The sequence below is a fragment of the Molossus molossus genome, unplaced genomic scaffold (genome assembly GCF_014108415.1).
Source record: "Molossus molossus isolate mMolMol1 unplaced genomic scaffold, mMolMol1.p scaffold_m16_p_6, whole genome shotgun sequence".
NCBI lineage: Eukaryota > Metazoa > Chordata > Mammalia > Chiroptera > Molossidae > Molossus > Molossus molossus.
In genome coordinates, this window is record NW_023425399.1 from 69,895,844 (window position 1) to 69,920,446 (window position 24,603).

General features: G+C 37.8%; 1 protein-coding gene across 2 annotated transcripts in view; it reads left to right on the forward strand.

The window, feature by feature from the left end:
• Positions 1 to 24,603, forward strand: part of MYOM1 (myomesin 1) — a 173,005-nt gene that overhangs the window by 138,945 nt on the left and 9,457 nt on the right. For both annotated transcript variants that reach the window (XM_036244934.1, XM_036244935.1), the window contains 12 exons: positions 129 to 235; positions 359 to 403; positions 2,854 to 2,990; positions 6,348 to 6,492; positions 7,249 to 7,308; positions 7,749 to 7,816; positions 17,405 to 17,518; positions 18,204 to 18,291; positions 19,358 to 19,396; positions 19,487 to 19,592; positions 22,090 to 22,253; positions 24,563 to 24,599. In XM_036244934.1, the coding sequence (XP_036100827.1) occupies positions 129 to 235; positions 359 to 403; positions 2,854 to 2,990; positions 6,348 to 6,492; positions 7,249 to 7,308; positions 7,749 to 7,816; positions 17,405 to 17,518; positions 18,204 to 18,291; positions 19,358 to 19,396; positions 19,487 to 19,592; positions 22,090 to 22,253; positions 24,563 to 24,599 (1,110 nt within the window). The remainder of the gene's footprint in view (positions 1 to 128; positions 236 to 358; positions 404 to 2,853; positions 2,991 to 6,347; positions 6,493 to 7,248; positions 7,309 to 7,748; positions 7,817 to 17,404; positions 17,519 to 18,203; positions 18,292 to 19,357; positions 19,397 to 19,486; positions 19,593 to 22,089; positions 22,254 to 24,562; positions 24,600 to 24,603) is intronic.

Below are 24,603 nucleotides of genomic sequence, written 5' to 3' on the forward strand. Positions count from 1 at the left end.
AGTAGGGGGATAGGAACAACTACTCCAAATGAGGGGAGTGGCATGTGCAAATGCCTAGACACAATGCAGGACACAGATTCCCAGATGCCACATGGCCTCGTTTCTTACAAACATATTCTGTTCTTAAGGACAAAATTAACCTTCAAAGACCTGGGAATGGAAGACATGGGCATTTACTCCTGTGATGTAACAAACACTGATGGAATAGCATCAAGCTACTTGATAGACGAGGAAGGTAAGTTTAAAGTCAGTTCATTCACAAGTCCAATGCTGCTTTGAGTTCTCAATGATTCTCTATGATCAAGTGACTTTTGTTTTAGTAATTTAAGGTTTAATTGTTCTCTTTTTCTCCCTACAGAGGTGAAACGTTTACTTGCACTCAGCCAAGAACACAAGTTCCCAAGTAAGTGTCCACAATACTTTCACAGAGTTTAGCAATCCTACTAGGTGGTGACTTCTGGAATAGGCAGATGACAACTCTGACAGGAATAAGAGGCTCTTGAAAACATATAATGGAACTTACATTGGTAACTACAGATGCACTTTCTAGAAGTGCTGCTTTTATCTTTGTCATTATTCTCAAGAGTTATAAGGAATACTAAACATAGAAACTATATTTCATGCTCTGTTTCATAGAGAAGTGGCAGGTTACATAGACATAACAGCTGCATAATTTAGGTCTCTTTTTGCTTACATATTTTAGAGTAGCATATATATATATATATTTTTTTTCCTGGATACATTAATTCCTATGTCTTTTAGGCTAACTAATCTCCTTCTTCGCAATGTAATATTGTCACTTAATGGAAGAATCATACCTCTAACTAAGGACATTACCTACCTATCATTTTAAACTCCTAAAAAATAAAATAAAGATACCTTAGCCAGAAAATGAATTTCTCTGAACTATACACAAACCCTTCAATAAAACACTTTCCACATAAAAGATTAAATTTCACAGTTCACACCTAAAAGAAGAGAAAGAAGTCTGAAATAACACTCGGAAAATTCCACTGGCTTGATAAGATCTCTTGTCATTGACCAAAGAAGTGACTTATCCAGAAAGTTACACCCTAGAGTTTGAGAAAACAAATAGAAAGGTATTTTAGATACTCATTCTTTTAAATCAGGAATTTTTTTCACTCATTAATCCCTAAAATAGAACTCCTTCACTACTGTGGGAGTTTCAGGAACCCAGAAAACTATACCCTGACCCAAGACTGTAGGCAAAACTTTGTATGTTTGTATATGTGCATTATTTAGGTAGAGGGTCTATAGCTTTCCTGAAATTCTCCAATGAGACTATGATTAGAAAACAAACACTGCTCTGGAATCAATTACCTGATACCTCTTCCATTCCCAAGGGGATGACTGTGAGAGACTATTGGCCTCAACTGTAATGTTCTCAAAACCAACTTTGTTCAGCAAAGCAGCACAAGTGGGTATAACTGTAGGATGTAGACTGTCTGAATTCTGGGGGAGAACCATTTCTTCTCTGTATGCTTATTCACCATAAAACTGGAAAAGGAATACCATGAATGGTGTCTTAACAGTTATGTATTGTTTTAAATTGTATGGAAAGTAGAGATTTGGTCTGAGCTCTGCATTGAAACAACTGTATAACTGAGTTTTACAGTGAATATGAAATAGTGCAGATGAAAGGCATCTCTTAAAGCTTGAAAATGGTACTTGTAGGATAAATGCAAAAAAATATTCATGTAAATTTGATACAAGTTTAGAGCTCATAATTTAAAATGTAGCAATGCTACATAAAATTTTGAGATAGGTTTAAGGGTGATGATTTCTCCTAAAGGAAGTGAAAGAACTACTAAACTTTGAGAAACAAACATGCTTTCCCACAAGTATGCCCCGGAGCCACCTCTGATACTGAACGATTGGTTGAAGGCAGCTTTGTGGAGAACATTTCACATTACAAGAAATTTAGAAAGAGATGCCAGCCAAGTTTTAAAATTTCACTTGGACTCAAATGGCTTAAGTGATACAGGTATCAATCAGAGATTCCACATGGTTCCTTCACTTCCTCTGTGAGGCAATCCATGTGATATTTTAATATAGTTTTTCAGTATTTGCCATTGAAAAATTTTGCTTGGTCTAAGAACTTAAATGAACTGGTATCATGGAGATAGATAGGGTTTAAATGAAAAGCTAGTTCATCTTGTATATATAATTAAAATTAATTATCTTTAAATTTATTTTTACAAAAACATTTTAAAGGACTTCTAAATGGAGAAAAATTATTGAAAGAAATAAAATTTAACTCCTTTCCAAATATTTTGAAGTAATTAAGTTCTCAGAATGGCGAAGCTGGAAAATATTTTGGTTAATTAGTACATTCAGTTAAATTTCATTCATTTATAAATGAGTTGAATGAGGCCCAGATATTCGAAGCGACCTGCCTAACATCACAGTTTGTTAGTAGCTGATGTTGGACTACCTCCAGCTCTCCTGGGTCCAGCCCAAGACTCTTTCCATTGCACTTTGTTATCGTCCCTAAATAAACTTAACCAAAGCCACGGTAGAGAGTCAAAAAGGTTAGCTGAAGGACCTCAGGATGTAAGTTCATCCTCTTCATTTTCACAGTTGAGACATCTACGACTCAGAGAAGGTGAACGATGTACCCAGAGTGACAGTCAGAATTAGAACCCAGGTCTTCCATCCTTCAGTATCATGCCTTCTCTACAACACTCTCACACTGCCTCCAGACTTTTCAAGAAGCAAGGTGCTTCATCACCGTTTCCATTGAGTTTTTTTTGTTTTTGTTTTTTACTTGTTGGAAGAATCTGTATCAATATAATTGGTTATCAATATAATTATTACTTTTATTTTTTATAGCTGTCTCAGCTAAATCAGAGTTGGCAGTTGAAATTTTGGAGAAAGGCCAGGTCCGGTTTTGGATGCAGGCTGACAAGCTGTCTGGCAATGCCAAAGTCAACTACGTATTTAATGAAAAGGAAATTTTTGAAGGGCCGGTAGGTTTTACACTTTTAGATTTCTAAAGATATTATAGAATATGCTGGGGAAACCTATTAGAATGCAGGTAAGTTGTTGTGAAAACCACTGGCAGTGGGGTGGGCAATTTAAATTTCACATGTAAAAAATTTAGAGGAAGGCCCAGCCGGTGTGGCTCAGTGGATTGAGCATTGTCCCATGGACTGAGAGGTCCCAGTTTGATTCCTGGTGAGGGCACATGCCTGGGTTGCAGGCTGGATTTCTAGTAGAGGATTCTCTTTCACATCGATGTTTCTTTCTCTTTCTCTAAAAAATTCAATAAAAACATATTTTCTTAAAAATGTAGAGGAAAACATAAATTGATTGCATTATATTATCCAAACTGGGCACTTTTGAGAATGAATTTTCCCAGGACAAGAGTCATAAAACAAAACTGTCCCAGGCAAAGCAGAATTGAAAGTAGAATTGCTCTCTTGAGAAGGCAGAGGAGCCAACACACTGACCTGAACTTGCATACTCACATCAGAATACCCAGCAGGGACTTGGTTCTTCATATGGAGGACATGGTCTCTATTGTTCCAAAGGCTCAGAAAAACTATGAAATAAAATATCTTTATTGCTTTTCTGGTAAGAAAAGAAAAGCAATGGATCCTTACTGTAAAATACTTTAAAGACTCAAAAAGAAAAAATTACAAATTTTTACAACTTTTTGATGTACATATTGGTATGTACTTTTTGGTCTTTTTCTACACTTCTATGTGTGTGTCTATCCGTGTCTTATTTACACAGGTGATTGTGTATATCTATATCTACTTTTTTTATTTTAACATAAACATAGTTTCCATAGAAAGAGTTACATCATCTGTACTTTATTTGTCCTCCTCAGACATCAGTAGAGCCAGAATCCGGCCAGTGCCTGGTGGGACTGAAGAACTTGGGTTTCGGGCCCTGGCTCACACCTGTGTAACCACAGGTGTAAATGGGAGACTAAAAAAATGGGGGAGAAGCATGGTTTGTGGCCACTATCAACAACCTGTTCTCCTTTGATCAAGATATGTTTTTGAAACATTTGAGGGTTCATTAGTGAGGGGAAGAATGAGTAATGTAACAAGTAGATGGGTATGCAGTATATTCCTTTTCAACTCATACAGAAATTGTGTGTAGATCTGAAATGTCATACATGGGTCCACTATGGCCCATCTCCTTCCTGTTTTCAAAATGTTCTCATAAATTGCTGTGATCACTACCTACCCAGTGGAAAGGAAGAAAAAACCTTGTTGGTATCACTCTCTGCCACCACAGCCATTGACAGAACACTCGTGCACACGTGTGCATAGTTTCCATTTCCCTTCATGTGTTCACGCATGCTTGCATGTTGCTGTGCAATGCCACTGTTCATTGTCATTGCAACTGGCTCTAATCATACTATTTAATTGGATGGAAAATACTGTCTTAGGTTAGGTTTTCTAGAAGGAGATTCTGAAAAAGAGTTTCTCCTTCAAGTGATTCATGGGGAAATACTCTCAGGAATAGGGGGTAAGGGAAACAAGGTAACTAAGCAAAACTGTGGTCTCAGTTGGAGACTGGCTTCCTTCAGGGGAAGCTCCAGGGCCTGAATTACACCACTGAGTTGATCCCAGACCTAAGTCTTCATTCTGTGGCACATTACAGGAAAACATCATTAATTTAAAATCATTATGGAGCTTGTGCTGGCATGTCCAAGGACTAGATTTATCTTTATACTGAAATTAAAAAGTTGCCCAAGCAACATGATAAAATAAGCATAGTCTAACAGGGCAATTTAAGTTCATTAGGAGCAAATGGATTTCAAGTGCTTTGGAAGCATTTTTTCACAAATTAATTCAGTAGATATTTATTAATTGCCTGCTATATACCATGCATGTGCTAAATACTAGGGATATAGCAATAATGAGACAAATACTTCCCTCATACCGTCCAAAATCTTTCATTATTCTGCAAATTAAAACTAATGTAATCTGGAATGTAAATGTAAAACTAAAACAACTTATTTTTTAATCACATGATTTATTAGATGTTTCTATAATAAACAATGGGTGATTAGCCCTGACTAGTGTTGCTCAGTGGTTAAAGCATCGGCCCACACACCGAAGGGTCACAGCTTCTATTCTCAGTCAAGGGCATGTACCTGTAGGTTCGATCCCTACCCAGTCAGGGTGAGTGCAGGAGGCAACCAATCGATGTGTCTCTCTCACATCAATGTTTCTCTCTCTCTCTCTCTCCTTTCCTCCCTCCCTTCCACTCTATCTAAAAGCAATGGAAAAATATTTTCGGTTGAGGATTAACAACAACAACAGTGGGTGATTATATTTGGATAAGATTTTGGATTTTTTTTATTATTTATTTATTATTTTATGTATTCTTTATTTTCATTGTTGATACTATTGCAGATGTCCCCATTTCATCTTTCTTTACCCCCCTCCACTGAGTCCTCATACCCCCTTTCCTCTGACAATCACCACACTGTTGTCTGTGACCATGGGTTATGCATATATGTTCTTTATGAAAGAAGGTGACAGGATTAGCTACAAATAATTTTTTGATAACATGTTATGACTTAGGATAACAAAACTTTATTTATTGCCCTGGCCGGTTTGGCTCAGCGGTTAGAGCGTCGGCCTGCGGTCTGGAGAGACCCGGGTTCGGTTCCCGCTAAGGGCACGTACCTTGGTTGCAGTTTGTCCCCAGCCCTGGTGGGGTCGTGTGGGTGGCAACCACTCGATGTGTCGCTTTCACATCGATGTTTCTCTCTCTCTCTCTCCCTCTCACTCTATCTGAACAAAATATCAAAAAATGTCCTCGGGTGAGGATTAAAAAAAAAAAACAAAAACTTTATTTATTAATTAAATTAAATTAAGTCTTTTTAGTAATCATTTCTGGTCAAGGTCTCGTATTTCACATAATATTTTCCTTTTCCTGGGTTCAAGATTTTCAAAATTTGCTCATCTAAAAAAAATATTCACAAGAAATTTTATTAAAATTATAATTCTTGCCCTGGCCGGTTTGGCTCAGCGGTTAGAGCGTCGGCCTGCGGTCCTGAGAGACCCAGGTTCGGTTCCCGCTAAGGGCATGTACCTCGGTTGCAGTTTGTCCCCGGCCCTGGTTGGTCGTGCGGGTGGCAGCCACTCGATGTGTCCCTTTCACATCGATGTTTCTCTCTCTCTTCCTCTCTCCCCCTCCCACTCTACCTGAACAAAAAAAAATAGAAAAATGTCCTCAGGTGAGGATAAAAAAAAAAAAAAAATTATAATTCTTTGAAATTTGTATTTATTTTATCAGGCTTATCATGTCATCATATCTACCTCATTGATTTCTCTTTTTTTCTTTTCACATTGAAGAAATATAAGATGCATATTGACCGAAACACTGGTATAATTGAAATGTTCATGGAAAAGCTACTGGATGAGGATGAGGGAACATATACTTTCCAGCTTCAAGATGGAAAAGCAACTGGCCATTCTACTCTTGTTCTCATTGGAGATGGTAAGAATTCTGTGAATTATTAACTGGAGACTTTGCTTCTCCCTTTAAAGCAAATATTCCATGACACAAAAGTGATAATGTGGAAGGCAGTAGGAATTACTCTTGCTTAGATTTCCTTTTTTGAAATACAATTCTCAGTTAATACTTTCCATAGTATTTCATTACATAAAAGTGAAAGTTAATTTAAAAGGACACCAAATTTATCCCTGGCCTACAGGCAGGACTGCATATATATATTATCTTATATGTAAACAAGTATTTACTACTAAAAGTAGTAAAGTAAAGGAGATTACAATACAACCAAGACTGTATATGTGTCTCAGAAACAAACTGTGACACTATCTTATGATGTGTACTTATTTTATATTACTTAAATTAAGAAGAAAAATATGTAAAAGTAGAGCATGCCAAATTAATTAATTATAGGTCACAACTAGATTGTATGTCAGCTACCATTAGCCACTGTGGAAACCATCAAGATTTAAAATGTGACATTTAACAAAGCAATAGAAAGGTTGGCCAGATCTCTACATTTATAATATCCAGTACTATTTCATTATTTTCTAGCTTCATGACCTTGAACTAATTGCTTAACCTTTCTAAGCCTATGTCTTCATCTGTGAAGACTAAAAATGAATAAAATGGTCATAATGTATGAGTGTTATAGTAATGAATATAAATAATTTAATACACTGACTGTCATGTATATTTATACCCTCTGCTCAATTTCTTACTTTCTTATTTTTCAAATTTTAGTTTATAAAAAGCTCCAGAAAGAAGCCGAATTCCAGCGACAAGAATGGATCAGGAAACAAGGTAAATACCACTATAAATAAAAATAATTGAAAACATTTATTATTAAATAGATATCCATTTAAAATATTTAAAAACTAATACTTGAGTTTTAAAAACTTTACTTCAAATATAAGTCACATTAGAATTTAAGAATGAGCTTTGACAGTTGGTTGGAGCATTGTCTTGTACCTCAAAAAGTTGCAGGTTCAATTCCCAGTCATGGCACATGCCTGGATTGAGGGTTCAATTCTGTCAACATGCATGTGGGAGGCAGCTGATCGATGTTTCTCTCTCACACTGGTGTTTTTCCTCTCTCTCTTTCTCCCTTACTCTCTCTCTCTTAAAAAAAAAAAAAAATCAATAAAAATATATCCTCAGGTGAGGATTAAAAAGAAAAAAGAATGAGCTTTGATTTTGCTTTCATGACTAATAGAATTATTAATGATATTAATATTTTATAGGTCCACATTTTGCTGAGTATTTGAGCTGGGAAGTGACTGGTGAATGTAATGTACTATTGAAATGCAAGGTAAGAAGTAGGTAAATTTTAACATTTGATACAAGGGAAATAAAGATAAAATAGAATGTGAAAGCAGAAAGATCAACTATTCATCTCCTCCATTTGAAACAAATGATAAGCATCACATCCTTACTGTTGAATGTTACTGTAATTGTTAGTTAGTGATAAACATTTAAAATAAAATAATATAAAAATATGGGAAGGCAACATGATCATTCTTATTCATTAACCATACCCTAGTTAATAAGGACAGACAATTCTTTTTATTTCATTTATTTATTTCTTAAATTAATTAATTTTTATTACAGATGTTTTTCCTTTCTCCCCTACACATTCCACCTTGCCTCTCTCTCCTCGCCCTGTCCCCAGCTTTGTTGCCCATGTCCATTGTTCATGCACACATGCATATAAGTTCTGTGGTTTATCTCTCCCCACCACCTCCTCTTCTGGGGATAGTCAGTCTGTACCCCACTTCCACATCTCTGGGACTACACCATTCCTCAGACTGTTATGTTCATTATATTCCACAAATAAGTGAGATTATATGATACCTGTCTTTCTCTGTTTGGCTTGTTTCGCTTAGGATAATACTTTCCAGGTCCCTCCATGTCGTCTCAAAGGATAAGAGATCTTTCTTTCTTACAGCTGCATAGTACTTCATTGTGTATATATATCACAGCTTTTTTATCCATTCGTCTACTGATGGACATTTGGGCTGTTTCCAGATCTTAGCTATTGTAAGTAGTGCTGCTACAAACATGGGGGTATATTCTTTCTGATTGGTGTTTCAGGCTTCTTAGAGTATATTCCTAGAAGTGGGATCACTGGGTCAAATGGCAGTTCAATTTTTAATTTTTTGAGGTAACACCATATTGTTTTCCATAGTGGCTGCACCAGTCTGCATTCCCACCAGCAGTGTACTAGAGTCCCCTTTTCTCCACACCCTCGCCAACACTTGTTGTTTGATGATTTGTTGATAGCGGCCATTCTGACAGGTGTGAGGTGATACCTCATTGTTGTTTTAATTTGCATCTCTCTGATGATTAGTGATGTTGAGCATTTCTTCATATGTCTCTTAGCCATTTGTAAGTCCTGTTTGGAAGCTGTGTATTTAGTTCCTCTGCCCATTTTTAATTGGGTTCTTTGTCTTCCTTTTGTTGAGTTGTATGAGCAGTCTATATATATTGGAAATTAACCCCTTATCTGATATATCATTAGCAATTATGTTCTCCCATATAATGGGTAGCCTTTCCATTTTGATGACTGTATCTTTTGCTGTGCAGAAGCTTTTGAGTTTGATGTAGTCCCATGTGTTCATTTTCTCCTTTATTTCTGTTGCCTTAGGTGATGTGTCAGTGAAAATTCTGCTGCGTATGATTGTCTGAAATTTTGTTGCCTACAGTTTCTTTTAGGATTTTTATGGAGTCATTAGTCGCATTGAAGTCTTTTATCCATTTTGAATTTATTCTTGTGTAGGGTGTAAGTTGATGGTCTAGTTTCATTTTTTTGAATGTAGCTGTCCAGTTTTTCCAACACCATTTATGAAAGAGGCTGTCTTTACTCCACTGTATGCTCTTGCCACCTTTGTCAGATATTAATTGAGCATATTGCCTTGGGTCCATTTCTGGGTTCTCTATTCTGTTCCACTGGTGTATATGCCTGTTCTTGTGCCAGTACCAGACTGTTTTGATTACATTGGCTTTGTAATATAACCTGAAATCTGGTAATGTGATCCCTCCTACTTTGTTCTTCTTTTCCAAGATTGCTGTGGCTATTCAGGGTCTTTTTCGGTTCCATATGAACTTTTGAAGTATTTGTTCTAGTTCTGTGAAGTATGTCGTTGGTATTTTGATGGGGATTACATTGAATCTATAGATTGCTTTGGGAGTATGGACATTTTAATGATGTTAATTCTTCCAATTCATGAACAAGGCATGTGCTTCCACTTTTTTATATCTTCCTTTATTTCTCTTTTCAATGACCTGTAGTTTTCTGCGAATAGGTCCTTTATTTCTTTGGTTAAGTTTATTGCTAGGTATCTTAATTTTTTTTTGGCGCAATGATAAATGGGATTGTTTTCTTAGTTTTTCTTTCTGTGAGTTCATTATTTGTGTATGAGAATGCCATCGATTTCTTGACATTAATTTTGTATCCTGCTACTTTTCCAAATTCATTTATTAAGTCTAGTAAATTTTTGATGAAGTCTTTGGTGTTTTTACGTATACTATCATGTCATCTGGGAATAATGACAATTTCACTTCCTCCTTTCCAATTTAGATCCCTTTTATTTTTTCTTCCTGTCTGATTACTATGGCTAAGACTTCCAGTACTGCGTTAAATAAGAGTGGATAAAGTAGGCATTGCTGTCTAGTTTCTGTTCTTAAGGGAAAAGCTTTTAGTTTTTGCCCATTGAGTATGATGTTGGCTGTAGGTCTTTCATATATGACCTCCTTGTTAATTTTTTGTCTAGAAGATCTATCCAGTGATGTCAGCGAGGTGTTGAAGTCCCCTGCTATGATTGTATTGCTGTTGATTTCTACTTTGAAGTTCTCCAGAAGATTTTTAATATATGTTGATGCTCCTATATTGGGTGCATATATGTTTACCAAGGTTATATTATTTTCCTGTTGGATAGATCCTTTCAATATTAGTAGTGGCTTTCTTTGTCTCTAGTTATGGTCTTCATTTTGATATCTACTTTATCAGATATGAGTATTGCTACCCCAGCTGTTTTTTCCTTTCCATTTGTTTGAAAGATTTATTTCCATCTCTTTACTTTCAACCTCTGTGAGCCTTTTGTTGTGAGGTGGGTCTCTTGTAAACAACATATATGTGAGTCATGATTTCTTATCCAGTCAGCTGCTCTATGTCTTTTTATTGGAGCATTCAAACCATTCACATTTAAGGTGATAATTGATATGTACTTATTTATTGCTATTTTTGTTTAGTGTGGTTCTATTTTTCTTCCTATTTCTTCTACTAATTTCAGCAGTCCTTTTAGCATATCTTGCAGTGCTGGTTTGGTGTTAATATATTCCATTAGCATTTTTTGTCTGGAAAGCTCTTAATTTGACCTTCTATTCTGAATGATAGCCTTGCTGGATAGAGTAGTCTTGGATTCAGATTGTTGTTTTTCATGACCTTGATTACTTCATGCAACTCCCTTCTGGCCTGTAGTGTTTCTGTTGAGAAGTCAGCTGAGAGCCTTATTGGGTTTCCTTTGTAGGTAACCTGTTGCTTATCTCTTGCTGCCTTTAGAATTCTAACTCTGTCTTTAATTTTTGGCATTTTAATTACTATGTGTCTTGGTGTCGCACAAGCTTCTCTGGTGCCCCAGCACCCTGCAGGACCCACAGGCAGCTGGATCGCACCAGTTCCTCTCGGGCTCCGGCTTCCCACTGCTCTTGTGAGCTACTGGACCTCACAGGCCTCTGTGGAGCCCCAGGACCCACCGCTGGTGGCTGAGGAGTGCTGCCCTGTGGGGCTGAACTCCTGATCAGCTTTTGCTGTAGTTTTTGGGGATGGGTCTCAGCTGCTGGTCTGTGCTTCGGTTGCCTAGGGATGGATGTCTGCTCCCCAGCCTCTGTTGCTGGGCGTATATCTTGACTCTGATTGGGTTGCTACTGTGGGGGATGGTGCTGGGCTCTAGGCTGTCCACAGCTTCCATGACCAGCACCTTAGGAGCTCCACTACTGTGCACCAGTCTGTGTTGACACAGAGTGTCCACTGGTCTGATGGTGCTGTGCCCTAGCCACTCCCACTGCCTCGTCCCAGGGAAGACCCGGGATCTTCCAAAATGGTGGGACCTCCCTGCAGTGCAGGGAGAAGCACCCTGGCGAGCCACTTACTGCGGTAGCCAGCTGCTCCCCGTCCACAGCACAGGAACCTTCTGCTCCGTGTCTCTGCACTGCAGGAGTTTGATCGTCCACCTTCACATCCACTCATACTCTCTCACACACTCGCTAACTCTCTGACACACTCACCCTCCGTTCGGTCCTGCCCGCAGCCATCTTCCTATTCTTTTCATTTTAATTAGACTTTTTTAGAGCAGTTTCAGGTCCATAGTAAATTGAAGAAAAAGTACAAAGATTTCCCACTTACTCCCCTTGTCCCCACACATGCACAGCTTCTCCCACTGACAACATCTCCCACCAGAGTGGTTCATGTATTACAGTTAATGAACCTGTCCTGACATATCATTATTATCCAAAGTCTGTAGTTTACATTAGAGTTCACTCTTTTTTTTTTTATCCTCACCCAAGGACATTTCTCTATTTTTTGTTCAGATAGAGTGGGAGGGAGAGAGAGGAAGAGAGAGAGAGAAACATCGACGTGAAAGGGACACATCAAGTGGCCGCCACCCACACGACCAACCAGGGCTGGGGACAAACTGCAACCGAGGTACATACCCTTAGCGGGGAGCGAACCTGGGTCTCTCTAGACCGCAGGCTGATGCTCTAACCAATGAGCCAAACCGGCCAGGGAAGGGTTCACTCTTGATGTTGTACATTCTATGGGCATTGACAGAAATAAATGATGTGTATCCACCATTATAGTATCATACAGAATGTTTTACTGCCCTAAAAAGCCTCTGTGCTCCACCTTTTCAAACCACCCCCACACCCTTTTCTTTTTAAATTAATCTCAGAAGAATCTCATATTGTCTTTGTTTTAGGCCAAATCTATAGTCTAAGTGGTAGATCTATTCCAGAATCATTCCACTATGCTGTTTTTCCATGGAAGTTGATCAATTTCCTATCTAAATTGTGTGGCTAGCATAACACTACTTTTGTGTATTGGCCAGCTCTGCTACTGGTTTTGAGACCACTATGCTGCCATGAGGGAAAGGGAAAGCGTTTGCAGCTCACAACCAGTTGTTTAGGCCTTTGGAAAGATTTAGAGAAAACAATTCACATCGCATTCTGAGTTATTTTGTACCTTAGCATATAGTGATGTTCAGCTGAGGGAGTCATCAAAATATTTTGGATAAGGAACTCCGCTGGATGAGGTTGAAGTGTGAAGGTTGTAAATGTGGACAGGTACTTCAAGGTAGAAGTGTGGATTTGGCATTTGGATGTAGTTGTCATTATAAAAGCCAGAACCCAAGTACCCTAATTTCTTTTAGGTCTGATGAAATTCAAGGACACAGCAGTCTTCCAGAAATGCATAAAAAAAAAATAAATTCTAGGTTTTAGCCTCTCAGGAAAATGCAAAGCTTGAAAAACAATTAACGGGCAACAGCTAAAATCTCACTGCCTCTCTCTCCTCCTAGCTGTCCACTTCTATGTTGCCCCCATTGACTTTCTCCTACACACTGCCTACCCTATAAACCATCCCTCTCCCAGAGGTCCACATGTCCATCTTCCTTCTTTCTGTGCTACCGATTGCACTAGTCTTTTGGGAGGTGAGCGCTAGTGTCCCATCTGATGGCTTTCCTCAGGAGAATTAACCCCTTTCCCACATTCTGAACAACTAAGGGGAGCCTCGAAAGAGGTACTGAATATCCATAATACTGTATTTATGCTGCTACAATTTGTGGAATGGCCTTCTCCTTTCAGTTTCTCTGATAAAATCTTTCTCAACACCTGGCTCAGTCATCTCTTCCTTAAGGCCTTCTGCTTCTCAGTCTAGGTAGAATGAACCTTCCTCTGTCCTCCCATAGCTGTTTGTTGCATTATAGTAGCAATGTATATACATTTGACAATTTACATATTCATTATAGTTAATGCAGTATGTGAAGCCAAACATTCAGACTTATGAGACTATCATGAGCCCCACTTGGAACTAGTCTACTCAAAAGAATATAGGGTAAGAATCCCAGGTTGCCTGCACAGTGGTGCTGGGCATTCCTCTCCTGCAGGAGTACACATGGGAAGCGCCACTTCAGATGACAGCTCAGTTGTAAGAAGACAAGATCCATTTTGGTCAGGTACAGGAACATCATAGGTTTCAAAATACCTCATCCCCCAAGGAGCTAATAATACCCCTTATAACAACTCCTTAGGCCCTGGCCGGTTTGGCTCAGCGGTTAGAGCGTCTGCCTGCGGTCCGGAGAGACCCAGGTTTGGTTCCCGCTAAGGGCATGTACCTCGGTTGCAGTTTGTCCCTGGCCCTGGTTGGTCGTGCGGGTGGCAGCCACTCGATGTGTCCCTTTCACATCGATGTTTCCCTCTCTCTTCCTCCCACTCTGTCTGTACAAAAAATGGAAAAATGTCCTCGGATGAGGATAAAAAATAAAAAAAATAAAATACAAAATAACTCCTTAGGAAGAACTTCCAGGGTCCCCACAAGGGACATGCCTAAATTACAAGAATCAGTCTACTCAGGGAAGCCCAAAGCTATGGGGTCTATTTCTAGTCCCTCCCAGAACAGATGTAGCTTTCCAATGAGGGGTCATTTCTATCATAAGCAATGTCACCTAGCAACACACTTTCTATAATTCAGGAACCAGTTTACAGGATCATAAAGAATATTTGTACTGATTTCACTATATTGTTACCAGTATTGGTTCTTATTTTAATTTATTAACTGAAAATCTTAACATTTTAAAACTTGCATATTCTTGTTTTTAATAATTTTTAATTGACACATAACCTATAAGTTTAAGGTGTACAACATAAAAATTAGGTATATGTATATATAGTGAAATGATTACCACTCTAAGTTTAGTCAATAACCATTAAGTAGAATCTAATAAATTAATCGCTTCGCAATTTTGAGGAAACTCATTTAAATGCTATATCTACACATCATATTATATCATAAATTTCAAATTGGGTAAACTTTCTGATAGTGGTTAAAGGGATCTTGAGCTTTACAATGTTTGAATTTTTTTACGAAGAAGAGTATATTCATGTATTTCTAGTGTAATTAACATTGCACAAAAAAATAAAGACTTCAAAGAAACTAAGGCATATACGTAAATGGAACCATATACTATGGCCATGGATAGGAATAATTAATATTGTTAAATTGTCCATACTACCCAAAGCAATCTATAGATTCAACGCAGTTCTGTCAAAATATCAATAACATATTTCACAGAACTAGAGCAAATAATCCAAAAATTTATATGGAAACACATGAATAGCCACAGCAATCTTGAGAAAGAAGAACAAAGTTGGAGGAATCATGCTACCTGTTATCAAACTATACTATAGAGCCATAGTAATCAAAACAGCATGGTAGTGGCATAAAAACAGACATGTAGACCAATGGAACAGAATAGAGAATGCAGGAATTAACTCATACCTATATGGTCAATTAATATTTGTCAAAGGAGGCCCTGGCCAGTTTGGTTCAGCGGTTAGAGCATCGGCCTGCGGTCCGGAGAAACCCGGGTTTGGTTCCTGCTAAGGGCACGTACCTCGGTTGCAGTTTGTCCCCAGCCCTGGTTGGTCCTGCAGGTGGCAGCCACTCGATGTTTCCCTTTCACGTCGAAGTTTCTCTCTCTCTCTCTTCCTCTCTCTCCCTCCCTCTCTATCTGAACAAAAAATGAAAAAATGTCCTCGGGTGAGGATAAAAAATATATATATATATTTGTCAAAGGAGGCAAGAACATACAATGGAGTAAAGACAGTCTATTTAATAAATGGTGTTAAGAAAAATGGACAGATACAAAAATGAAACTAGACCACCTTCTTACACTAAATACAAAAATAAACTCAAAATGGATTAATGACTGAAATGTAAGACTCTAAATCATAAAACTCCTAGAAGCAAACATAGGCAGTAAAATCTCAGACATTTTTCTTAGTAATATTTTTATATATTTCCTCAGGCAAGGGAAACAAAAATAAATAAATAAATAAATAAATAAATAAATAAATAAATAAATAAATGGGACTACATTAAACTAAAAAGTTTTTTTCATAGCAAAAGAAACCATCAACAAAATAAAAAGACAATCCACTGAATGGGAGAACATATTTGCCAATGATACATCTGATAAGGGTTTAATAACTAAATATATTAAAAATTATATAACTCAACACCAAAAAAACAAACAATCCAATTTAAAAAATGGACAAAGGACCTGAATAGACACTTCTCCAAAGAGGACATACAGAAGGCCAATAGACACATGAAAAGATGCAACATCACTAATCATCAGAGAAATGCAAATCAATAAACCACAATGAGGTATCACCTCACACCTGTCAGAATGCCCATCATCAATAAATTAACAAACAGTGTTGGCAAGGATGTGGAGAAAAGGGAACCCTCATGCACTGTTGGTAGGCATACAGACTGGTGCAGCCACTGTGGAAAGCAGTATGGAGGGTCCTCAAAAAATTAAAAATGGAACTGTCTTATGACCCAGCAATTTCACTTCTGGGTATATATGCAAAGAAACCCAAACACTAATTTGAAAGAATTTATATGCCCTTATGTTCACTGCAGCATTATTTACAATAGCCAAGCTATGGAAGCAACCCAAGGGTCCCTCAGTAGACAATTTGTATAAAGAGAAAGTGGTACATATATACACTAGAATATTACTCAACTATAAAAGAGAATGAAATTTTACCATTTGCAACAACAAATAGACCTAGAGGGTATTATGCTAAGTGAAAGAAGTCAGAGAAAGATAAATACCACCTGATTTCATTTATCTGTGGAATCTAAAGAATAATAGAAACAAACAAAACAGAAAGACTCATAGATACAGAGAACAGACTGATGGTTGCTAGAAGGGAGGGGGACTGAGGGACTGGGTGAAAGGGTAAAGGGATTGAGAAGTACAGATTGGTAGTTACAAAATAGTCATGGGATGTAAAGTACAGCATAAGAAATATAGTCAATAATATTGCAATAACTATATATGGTGCCTATTGAGTACTGGAAATATCAGAAGGAACACTTATAAAGTATGTAATGGTCTAACCAGTATGCTGTACACCTGAAACTAATACAAATAATATTAAATATAAACTGTAATTGAAAACAAAAATAAAGATGATGCATCAATTTAAAAGAATAAAATAAAGACTTCATACAAATCAAGAAAACAGTCTCTAAGACCCCACTGAATAACTGCACAAATGTGCGTACAATTCCCCAAAGAAGAAATACAAATATAAACAAACAGATGAAGAAAATGTAAAATCTCATTTAAAAAATTTAAATATAATTTCCCTCCAAATTTATTTGCAAAGTTTTCTTTATCCTTTAAAAAATATTTAGATATATACTTCAAGACTTAGTCATTCTGTTCCTTTGGTAAAGCCATATGTTTTATCATGTGACACAGACTATAATCTGATGGGATTTGTCTTCCTGTGGTTTTTCAGACTTTTATTTTTATTTAAGTCTTTCTGTATGTCAGTGTGTATGTATCTATTATTTTCCTGTCCACAAGATGATATTAAAGTTAATTTTTACTGCTGGAAATAAAGCTGCTACTGATTTTGCTTTATCCATTTGTATTCACTTTATTCTAAACTCTTTATCAATTAGAGTTGCTTTGAATTAATTTCCTTAGCATCTTCTGACTCTAAGTTTAATGCTTTTCCTTCTATCCAGTGCCACATTAACAGCTACTTATAAAAGTAACATCCCCGTGTTTTGAGACATGTAATTATGGTTTTTCTTCAGGTGGCAAATATTAAGAAGGAGACCCATATTTTGTGGTACAAAGACGAAAGGGAGATATCAGTGGATGAAAAGCATGACTTTAAGGACGGTATATGTACCCTGCTTATAACAGAGGTAGGTGACTATAAATGTGAAATGTAATACATTAGTTCTATACCCTACTTTCTCCCCCAAACCAGAGACTAGATTCTGTATTCCTTTTCTCTGGGCATTTGTAATATCTTACTTCTAACTGCTCCAGAGACCCCCTACCTTCACTTCACCTAAAAAGCAAGCTGTAGGAACACAGAAGCTTCTCTTACCTTGTGATATGCATAGATTTGTCACATATCCAACCAATATCGGCTGGACACCCCAACTCTTGCCTCTCTGAGCTACTTGTTTTCATAGATGGGTGAGTGGCAGGGAGTTAAGTGGATCCTTCGTTTGCTCTTAAGCCTCATGATAACTTGTTCCCTAGAAGTACAATCAGAATAGGACTCAGTTAAGTGCAGATTTTTATCTCCTTTTTGTCTAAAAGAGCATACCTTTCAAACATATCTGATCTTTAATTTTTAATAGGAAGGCAGAGTAAAGGATAAGGACTTTAAGTCTCAAATCAATTATAGCCTTAGCGGGTAAAAAATAAGAACTGCTAGGTCAACTTGTAATGGACAGATTTCTCTGTGAACTGTTCATTGCTCATATGGTTAGATTCTTGTTCAGTGTGTGTTTTGATGACAGTTCTATAAATAACAGGGCTTTAAAAACACCAAACTCTGAGACTACAATAAGCTGCAATGTGGTATTCCTCCCTTAGTTTTCCAAGAAAGATGCTGGGATTTATGAAGTTATTCTGAAAGACGACAGAGGAAAAGATAAGAGCAGATTGAAGCTTGTGGATGAAGGTCAGTCCACAAGCTGCTGGGGTCTGTTTTGTGTGTCCTATATACAAATTGCCAAAATTATGAGTAAGACTGAGCTGATGATCAAAGTCATGCTGATTTTTTGTCCACAGATTTTGTTTTAGTTGAAATTCCAGCACAATGAACTACTGTTATATTAAAAATACTTCACTTTTAGTCTTCCTGGAAATCAGAAGTGTACTTTTGATCCTCAGAGAATTTGTAGTCCACAGTCCACTAGGAGTTTGTTTTCAATATAAATTATCATTTTTGTTTCAACCCTATACAAATGTTACAGGATCAAAAACTGTGAAAAGCGTGTTGCAAAATAATCCACTCTTAAAAGGTGAGAAGAAAGTTTTATATATGAAACGCTAAGCCTCTCAGTTATTAGCAGAGCACAAATGCAATTTCCACTTTTCAGGGACTACTAAGAACAAATGTATCATGATAACAAAGACCTATATGTGACCTGCAAACTTCCAATTTTGTTCCTGAACAAGATCTTTAACCATATTGCTAAGAAACAGCAGAAGTTTGACTTTGATTTCACCTTCCTAACTCTTGGTGAAGACAGAACAAAATGTGTTTATTGGCAAAAAGCATTATTAGGCTGTAAAATGTCAGGTTAATAGATGGTTAATTTATCATGAATTGATCACACAGATAAGAAAACTTCCTCTAATGTGAACTAAGGCTTCCTGGGACCTAAGAAGAAGAGAATCTTAAAGCGATGAAACTTCCTGGAAATCTCACTGTGGCTCTTTCTCTTGAATATAAATATGATGAAAGTTATAGAGAATTAGAGGTGAAAATATCAAAATAAGAGCAGGGATATTTTACAACTTGATAAAAAAAATGAGTTATTCATTCTAAGAGCACTTATTATCAATTGGCCAACAAACTATCTTGTGATCAGTACAAGATACTGATTTGTATACACCTCTATAATGTGACCTCCACCAGACAGAATATTTTTTGAGAGCACAATGCTGACAAACAGTTTGAGATTTGACTTTAAACTGAGCATTTCTATGCTAAAGCTTTGTCTATGAATCTCTATCCACAGCCTTTCAAGAACTGATGACTGAAGTATGTAAAAAAATAGGTAAGTTACAGTGTTCTCTCCATGACAGTACTTCATTATTCTCCTGAATGGGCTAACAGGTATATGAAATACACTGTTTTCTTCTTTCAGCTTTGTCTGCTTCAGACCTGAAAATTCAGAGCACAGCTGAGGGCATCCGGCTGTACTCTTTTGTTACTTATTACCTGGATGATCTGAAAGTTAACTGGTCCCACAAGTAAGTAAATGGGAACTTAATTGCTGTGTAGAAATTCTTTCTCCATCTGGGGTGAAAAACAGTGGGAAAAACAACAGCAACCCTCTTTACTCTCAGCTAAGGAGCCTTCTTACTTCTCAGGTCTGATGTTAATGAGTGTCGAACAGAAGCAGCCAGGCCATTCCCTCCATGGGAGTTAGCGCATCCAGGGCAAGGCCAGGGAGGCCTCAGAGCATGTCTTTGTCATCCAGGAAGTACCATCATTTGTATATCTCTCTATAATGTGACCTCCACTTCCAGATGGTCGTGTTTGGGCTCTCTCTACTTTGCAGGCATCCAGAGCCAGATTCTGATTCTCTCTTTTTACACACAGGTACCCACACTATGGTCTGGAACAAAACTGAAGCAGCATGCACCAAGAGACACCAAATTTTCCATTATATGAATAGTGGTCATGCAAAGAATCCTAATCCAGAGAAGTGCCCAATTTAGTTATTGTTGTTTATAGCAATTGGCATAGTTGGTCATTAGCATGTTTCTTGTCCACCTTTGGAAGACTTTGGAGATCTCCAGATCACTTTAGGAAAATGAATTTGAACTGAATTGAGCCTGAAGAACTGTTCTAATCCAAGGCTTCCTTTGTAGAGTTCTAGAGAGATTCCATTCAGGTTCACCTCTGGGATTCCAAGAGCTAAGTCAAATCAGTTCTCCAAACTGTCACTGTTATCCTGAACCTCTGTGCTTCTTTGAAATTTCCTGAGCTGAAAGAGAGCAGCAGCCTGGCATAGAAATCTGATGGGGCACAGCTTTAGTCCACACTAGGATGTAGCTGACACTCATTCCCAAAGTCCTATGAGACCCACTGAGCAGTAGGTCAGTGTGGCATCCCCAGGAGGATGCAGACAACAATGTTTGTTTATATCTTCCCTTCAGTTGGTATTTACAATATGCCTAGCACTGCTCCAAGCCATCTAGATGTATGAATTCATTTAACATACCCAACTCTTTGGAGTGGGTACTTCTTACTTCAGTGAAGAGGAAGTTCAGACTTGGGGAGGTGACTTGCCTGAGGTCATACAGCTAAGTGGTGGATGGAGAGCTGAGTCCAGGCAGCCTGGCTCCAGAGGCCTTGTCATGGCACTAACTCTGTGTTCAAGTTGCATTAAAAGTCTAGGTTAACATTTAACCAGAGCTGGGTCCTACAGAGCAATCATTTGTGTTTTCTTTAAAACAACTTTTCTGTTATGTAGAATAGTGTTTTGTTTATTATTATTATTAATTTCCTGAGTACGAAAAAAATAAGAAGTGAAATTCCAAGGTAGAATTCTTGGGGTTTCATTCCTTTGTTCAATTTCTTTCAGAATATATTGTAGGAAATTACAAGTTAAAATAGATCAAATTCCAGGAAATTCCTCAGTGACATCTAAGACGTTCTAATATATCAATCTGAAGAATAAGAGAAGAAAGTAATTGAATCATCAATCAAAAAGCTTTATACATCATCTCTAAAAGGATTACTTTTTCAAAAAAATTAGAACATTGAGTTTTGAACAAGCTGCTGTTAGACTCACAAGGCATAAACTTCTTATATTATTTGGTTTAGTCTGTTAAATGAGTGTTAGAAAGTATTTATAATATGATATTATCCATAGTTTTCCTAGTCATAATATGAACATTTTGGAGTAATACCTTACTTTTTCTCTATGTATGATTGTTTATAAAAGTGAGTAGATTTGTGTAGTGCCTTTTTCCCTTATTTCTTTAACGTTACTTTTAACATCATTGAGAGTATATCTACCTCTGCCTTTCTCTTACTTCCTCCTTAATGGTAACATTTGTAGATCTTCAGATCGTAAAACAAAGGGTTCTATTTGCCTTTATTCTCTTGCAAAGAACACAGTGCATGGGTCTGCTTTTGACCTACTGTGGAATACTGAGAAACTCATATCCAGGGTCAGAGAAGGTTCCTCATTCATTTTGGCAGCAACTCTGTTTTCAATTTACTCTTGGCCTTACTACCAAGTGCATATTTTTAAAATAGTTTTCTAACAACATATATTAATAGATGCCAGCCACAGATGAACCTCCTTAAGTCTGCTTTGACTAGCTTGTAAAATCCAGTGTATATCCATAGAGCATCTGCATGAAATATGCAATAACATAATATGTACCTTGGCCTTTTTGCTTTAAAGATTCCCTTAGTCCTACAAATAAGCTCAAGCAAAAACAGGTAATTAATACCACTTTGAAGTATTGATGTTGCATTTGCCTGGGCCTCAGATTGCTATTGGGAGTTAAACGTTAGACTCTCAGATGCCCACCCTCACCCCCCACACTGGGTCTTGAAATCCAAGTTCAGTGATTCAGAGCCCATCATTTTTCTGAAGCAGTAGATCACATGTGGATCCCATATTATTTGAAAGCCTGTAAAACTTTATGGTAACACCATCAAGAGACAAAGTAAAGGTCAGTTCTGGATGAAAGCAAACAATAATGATGTTTTCTTTGACTTGAACAGTGGGACTGCTATTAGGTACACAGACAGAGTTAAGAGTGGGGTCACCGGGGAGCAGATCTGGCTGCAAATCAGTGAGCCCACTCCAAATGACAAAGGGAAATATGTAATGGAGCTCTTTGATGGCAAAACAGGACACCAGAAGACAGTGGAACTTTCGGGACAAGGTAAATGGATATTCTGCAGATTTGAATTTACTATAGAGGAGTGGGCTTGTTCAAAAGAATGAAGGGTGATAAGAAGTCATTACATTTGCCTATTGAAAGATGATTGGAGATTTTAATAAAGCAGTTTAAATTCAGCCATAGTGGTAAAAGCAAGAATTTCAATGGGTGGAGAGTCACTGATAAATAAGCACTACTCTTTTCAGATGCATACAAAAAGGGCAGGTTGATTTACAAACACAGAAAAGGCATAGTTTTATGGTGATTAAAATGTAAGTATATTCATGGAGTCCAAGAAATCAGTTGAGTTGGAAGGACTGAAGATGTGAGTGAAGGGGATAATTGATGTACCAGGTTCTGAGGGATGGAAGGTTGGAGATCCAGGGCAAAGGTGGGAGTACATGTGAATAAGCAAAGACAAATATTGAGAAGAACAGAAAGAAGTTGAAAAAGTTGGATCCTTACGACCTCAGGTTTCTTGGTCATCTGTTGAGAGAATGGAGGGTTCTGGAGAGACAAGGGAAGAGAAGAAAGTCACAAGAGATGTTGGGAAAAAGTCTTCCACCTAAGAACATAGATGAAAGGGGATATGCAACTATTAATTTAAAATTTTAAAGTTAAAACATATACAATCATAGATAAAAACATTGTCATCTCTCTCTCTTGCTACTATACTCTTCATCTTATTTATTTCCTTAAAAAATAAAATAGTCTGTATGAAGTTACCAGAGGAGACGTTCTTCCACTTCATAAAAATATTTTTTGTGTGGTTTTTATTGATTTCTTTAGAGAAAGAGGAAGGGAGAGAAAGATGGAAACATCAATGTGAGAAAGATACCACAATTAGCTGCCTCCTGCACACCCCCTACTGGGGATGAAGCCTGAAACTTGGGCACGTGCCCTGACCAAGAATCGAACCAGGACCTCTCAGTCTATGGGATGACACTCAATCCACTGAGCCACACCAGCTGAGCTCACTTCATATATTAAAATGCAATCTAAATATGTAATAACTCTCAATGTTTTAATTTTCGTAGAGTAGATTCATAATTTAGAGAACAGCCTTTCAACCCTGCCTTTTGTTGTTTTGTGTTGAGACCCTTAACCTCCGCCCCCCCACTTCACCCCCACCACCCCCTGCCTACCCATGATTACAGGAAACACTTGCTGAAGGATCTCTGCAGGGAATGAAGTGGCTGCCCCCAGGGACTGCACTCTCCAGGCCACGCTATGCCTGAGTCACATCCTGCAGTGTGAGGGGACTTCTGAAGTCTGTCTGATATGTTGAAACACATTAGGAAAGGAAAATAAGAAGTAAAACTTTTACAATTTTTCTTTTACTCTCTGGCCCATCAGAGCTTATTTAACTACCCTGCTTTCAAATCCCCCTTAAGCAAAAGGCTGTGGGTTGTCTTACCAGCCTGACACTGCCACCAAAGGCAGATCGGCTCGCCCCTGCCGGTGCGTCCTCAGTGTGGCGTGGGCAGCAAGAAGAGTACTGAACTCAGCCTGGTGCAGCCTAACTGGCTACCTCCGGAGACTTTAAGCCTGACTCTGTGCTTATTTTTTTCATCTATTAAAGGAGGGGGGTGAACTCATTTTATACAAATATTTCCTGGATGTAAAATGTTATGATTCCCAGACCACAGAGGCTCTTTAAAGGTAAGGTGAGAGAGATTTCAAAAGAAAGCTGCCTCTTCCTTCACCTGAAGTCTTCAAAGTGGCTTACTCTGCAGACTCAGGAAAAAATATTATTTTAGAACGTGATAGCTCTCGTTTCCCTGTCTCACGGGTCCATTATCTCATCTCAGAGAAGCATTGCTTCAGGCAAGCACCGGCACATACTGTGACTGCAGTGACTCCCGTGCTCTGATACAAACCGATGGGCCAGACCACATAGCACAGACACACTGAACTGTCCGGCTAGGAGGCCCTGACATGTGGGGTGATTCAATAAAAGAAAAGCCTTTCTGAAGCTCAGGATGCTCAGGACAACCAGACTTAATTTGAAACAGACCATTAGTCCTATTTATGTTTGGTGGAGCTAATTCTTGGCCTTTCCATATGAAGAATTGAAGATCTCTCAGAGAATTGAGAGCTTCTAAAATCTACTGTTCGTATTTTCTCCCCAGAAAGGACTTGCTTGTTAAGTCCATCAAGTTGTAGAATGAACACATAGGTACAGTGTTGCTCAGTCAACTTAGTTGTATCTGTACTGATCATGTTGACCTCACATTGTGAATTTAATTGGTCCCTGTGTGTCGTCAGTCTGGGTGAGAAAATCCTAACTTCTCTTTTTTCCCCCCTTAAAGAATATGATGAAGCCTTTGCTGAATTCCAGAGATTAAAGTAA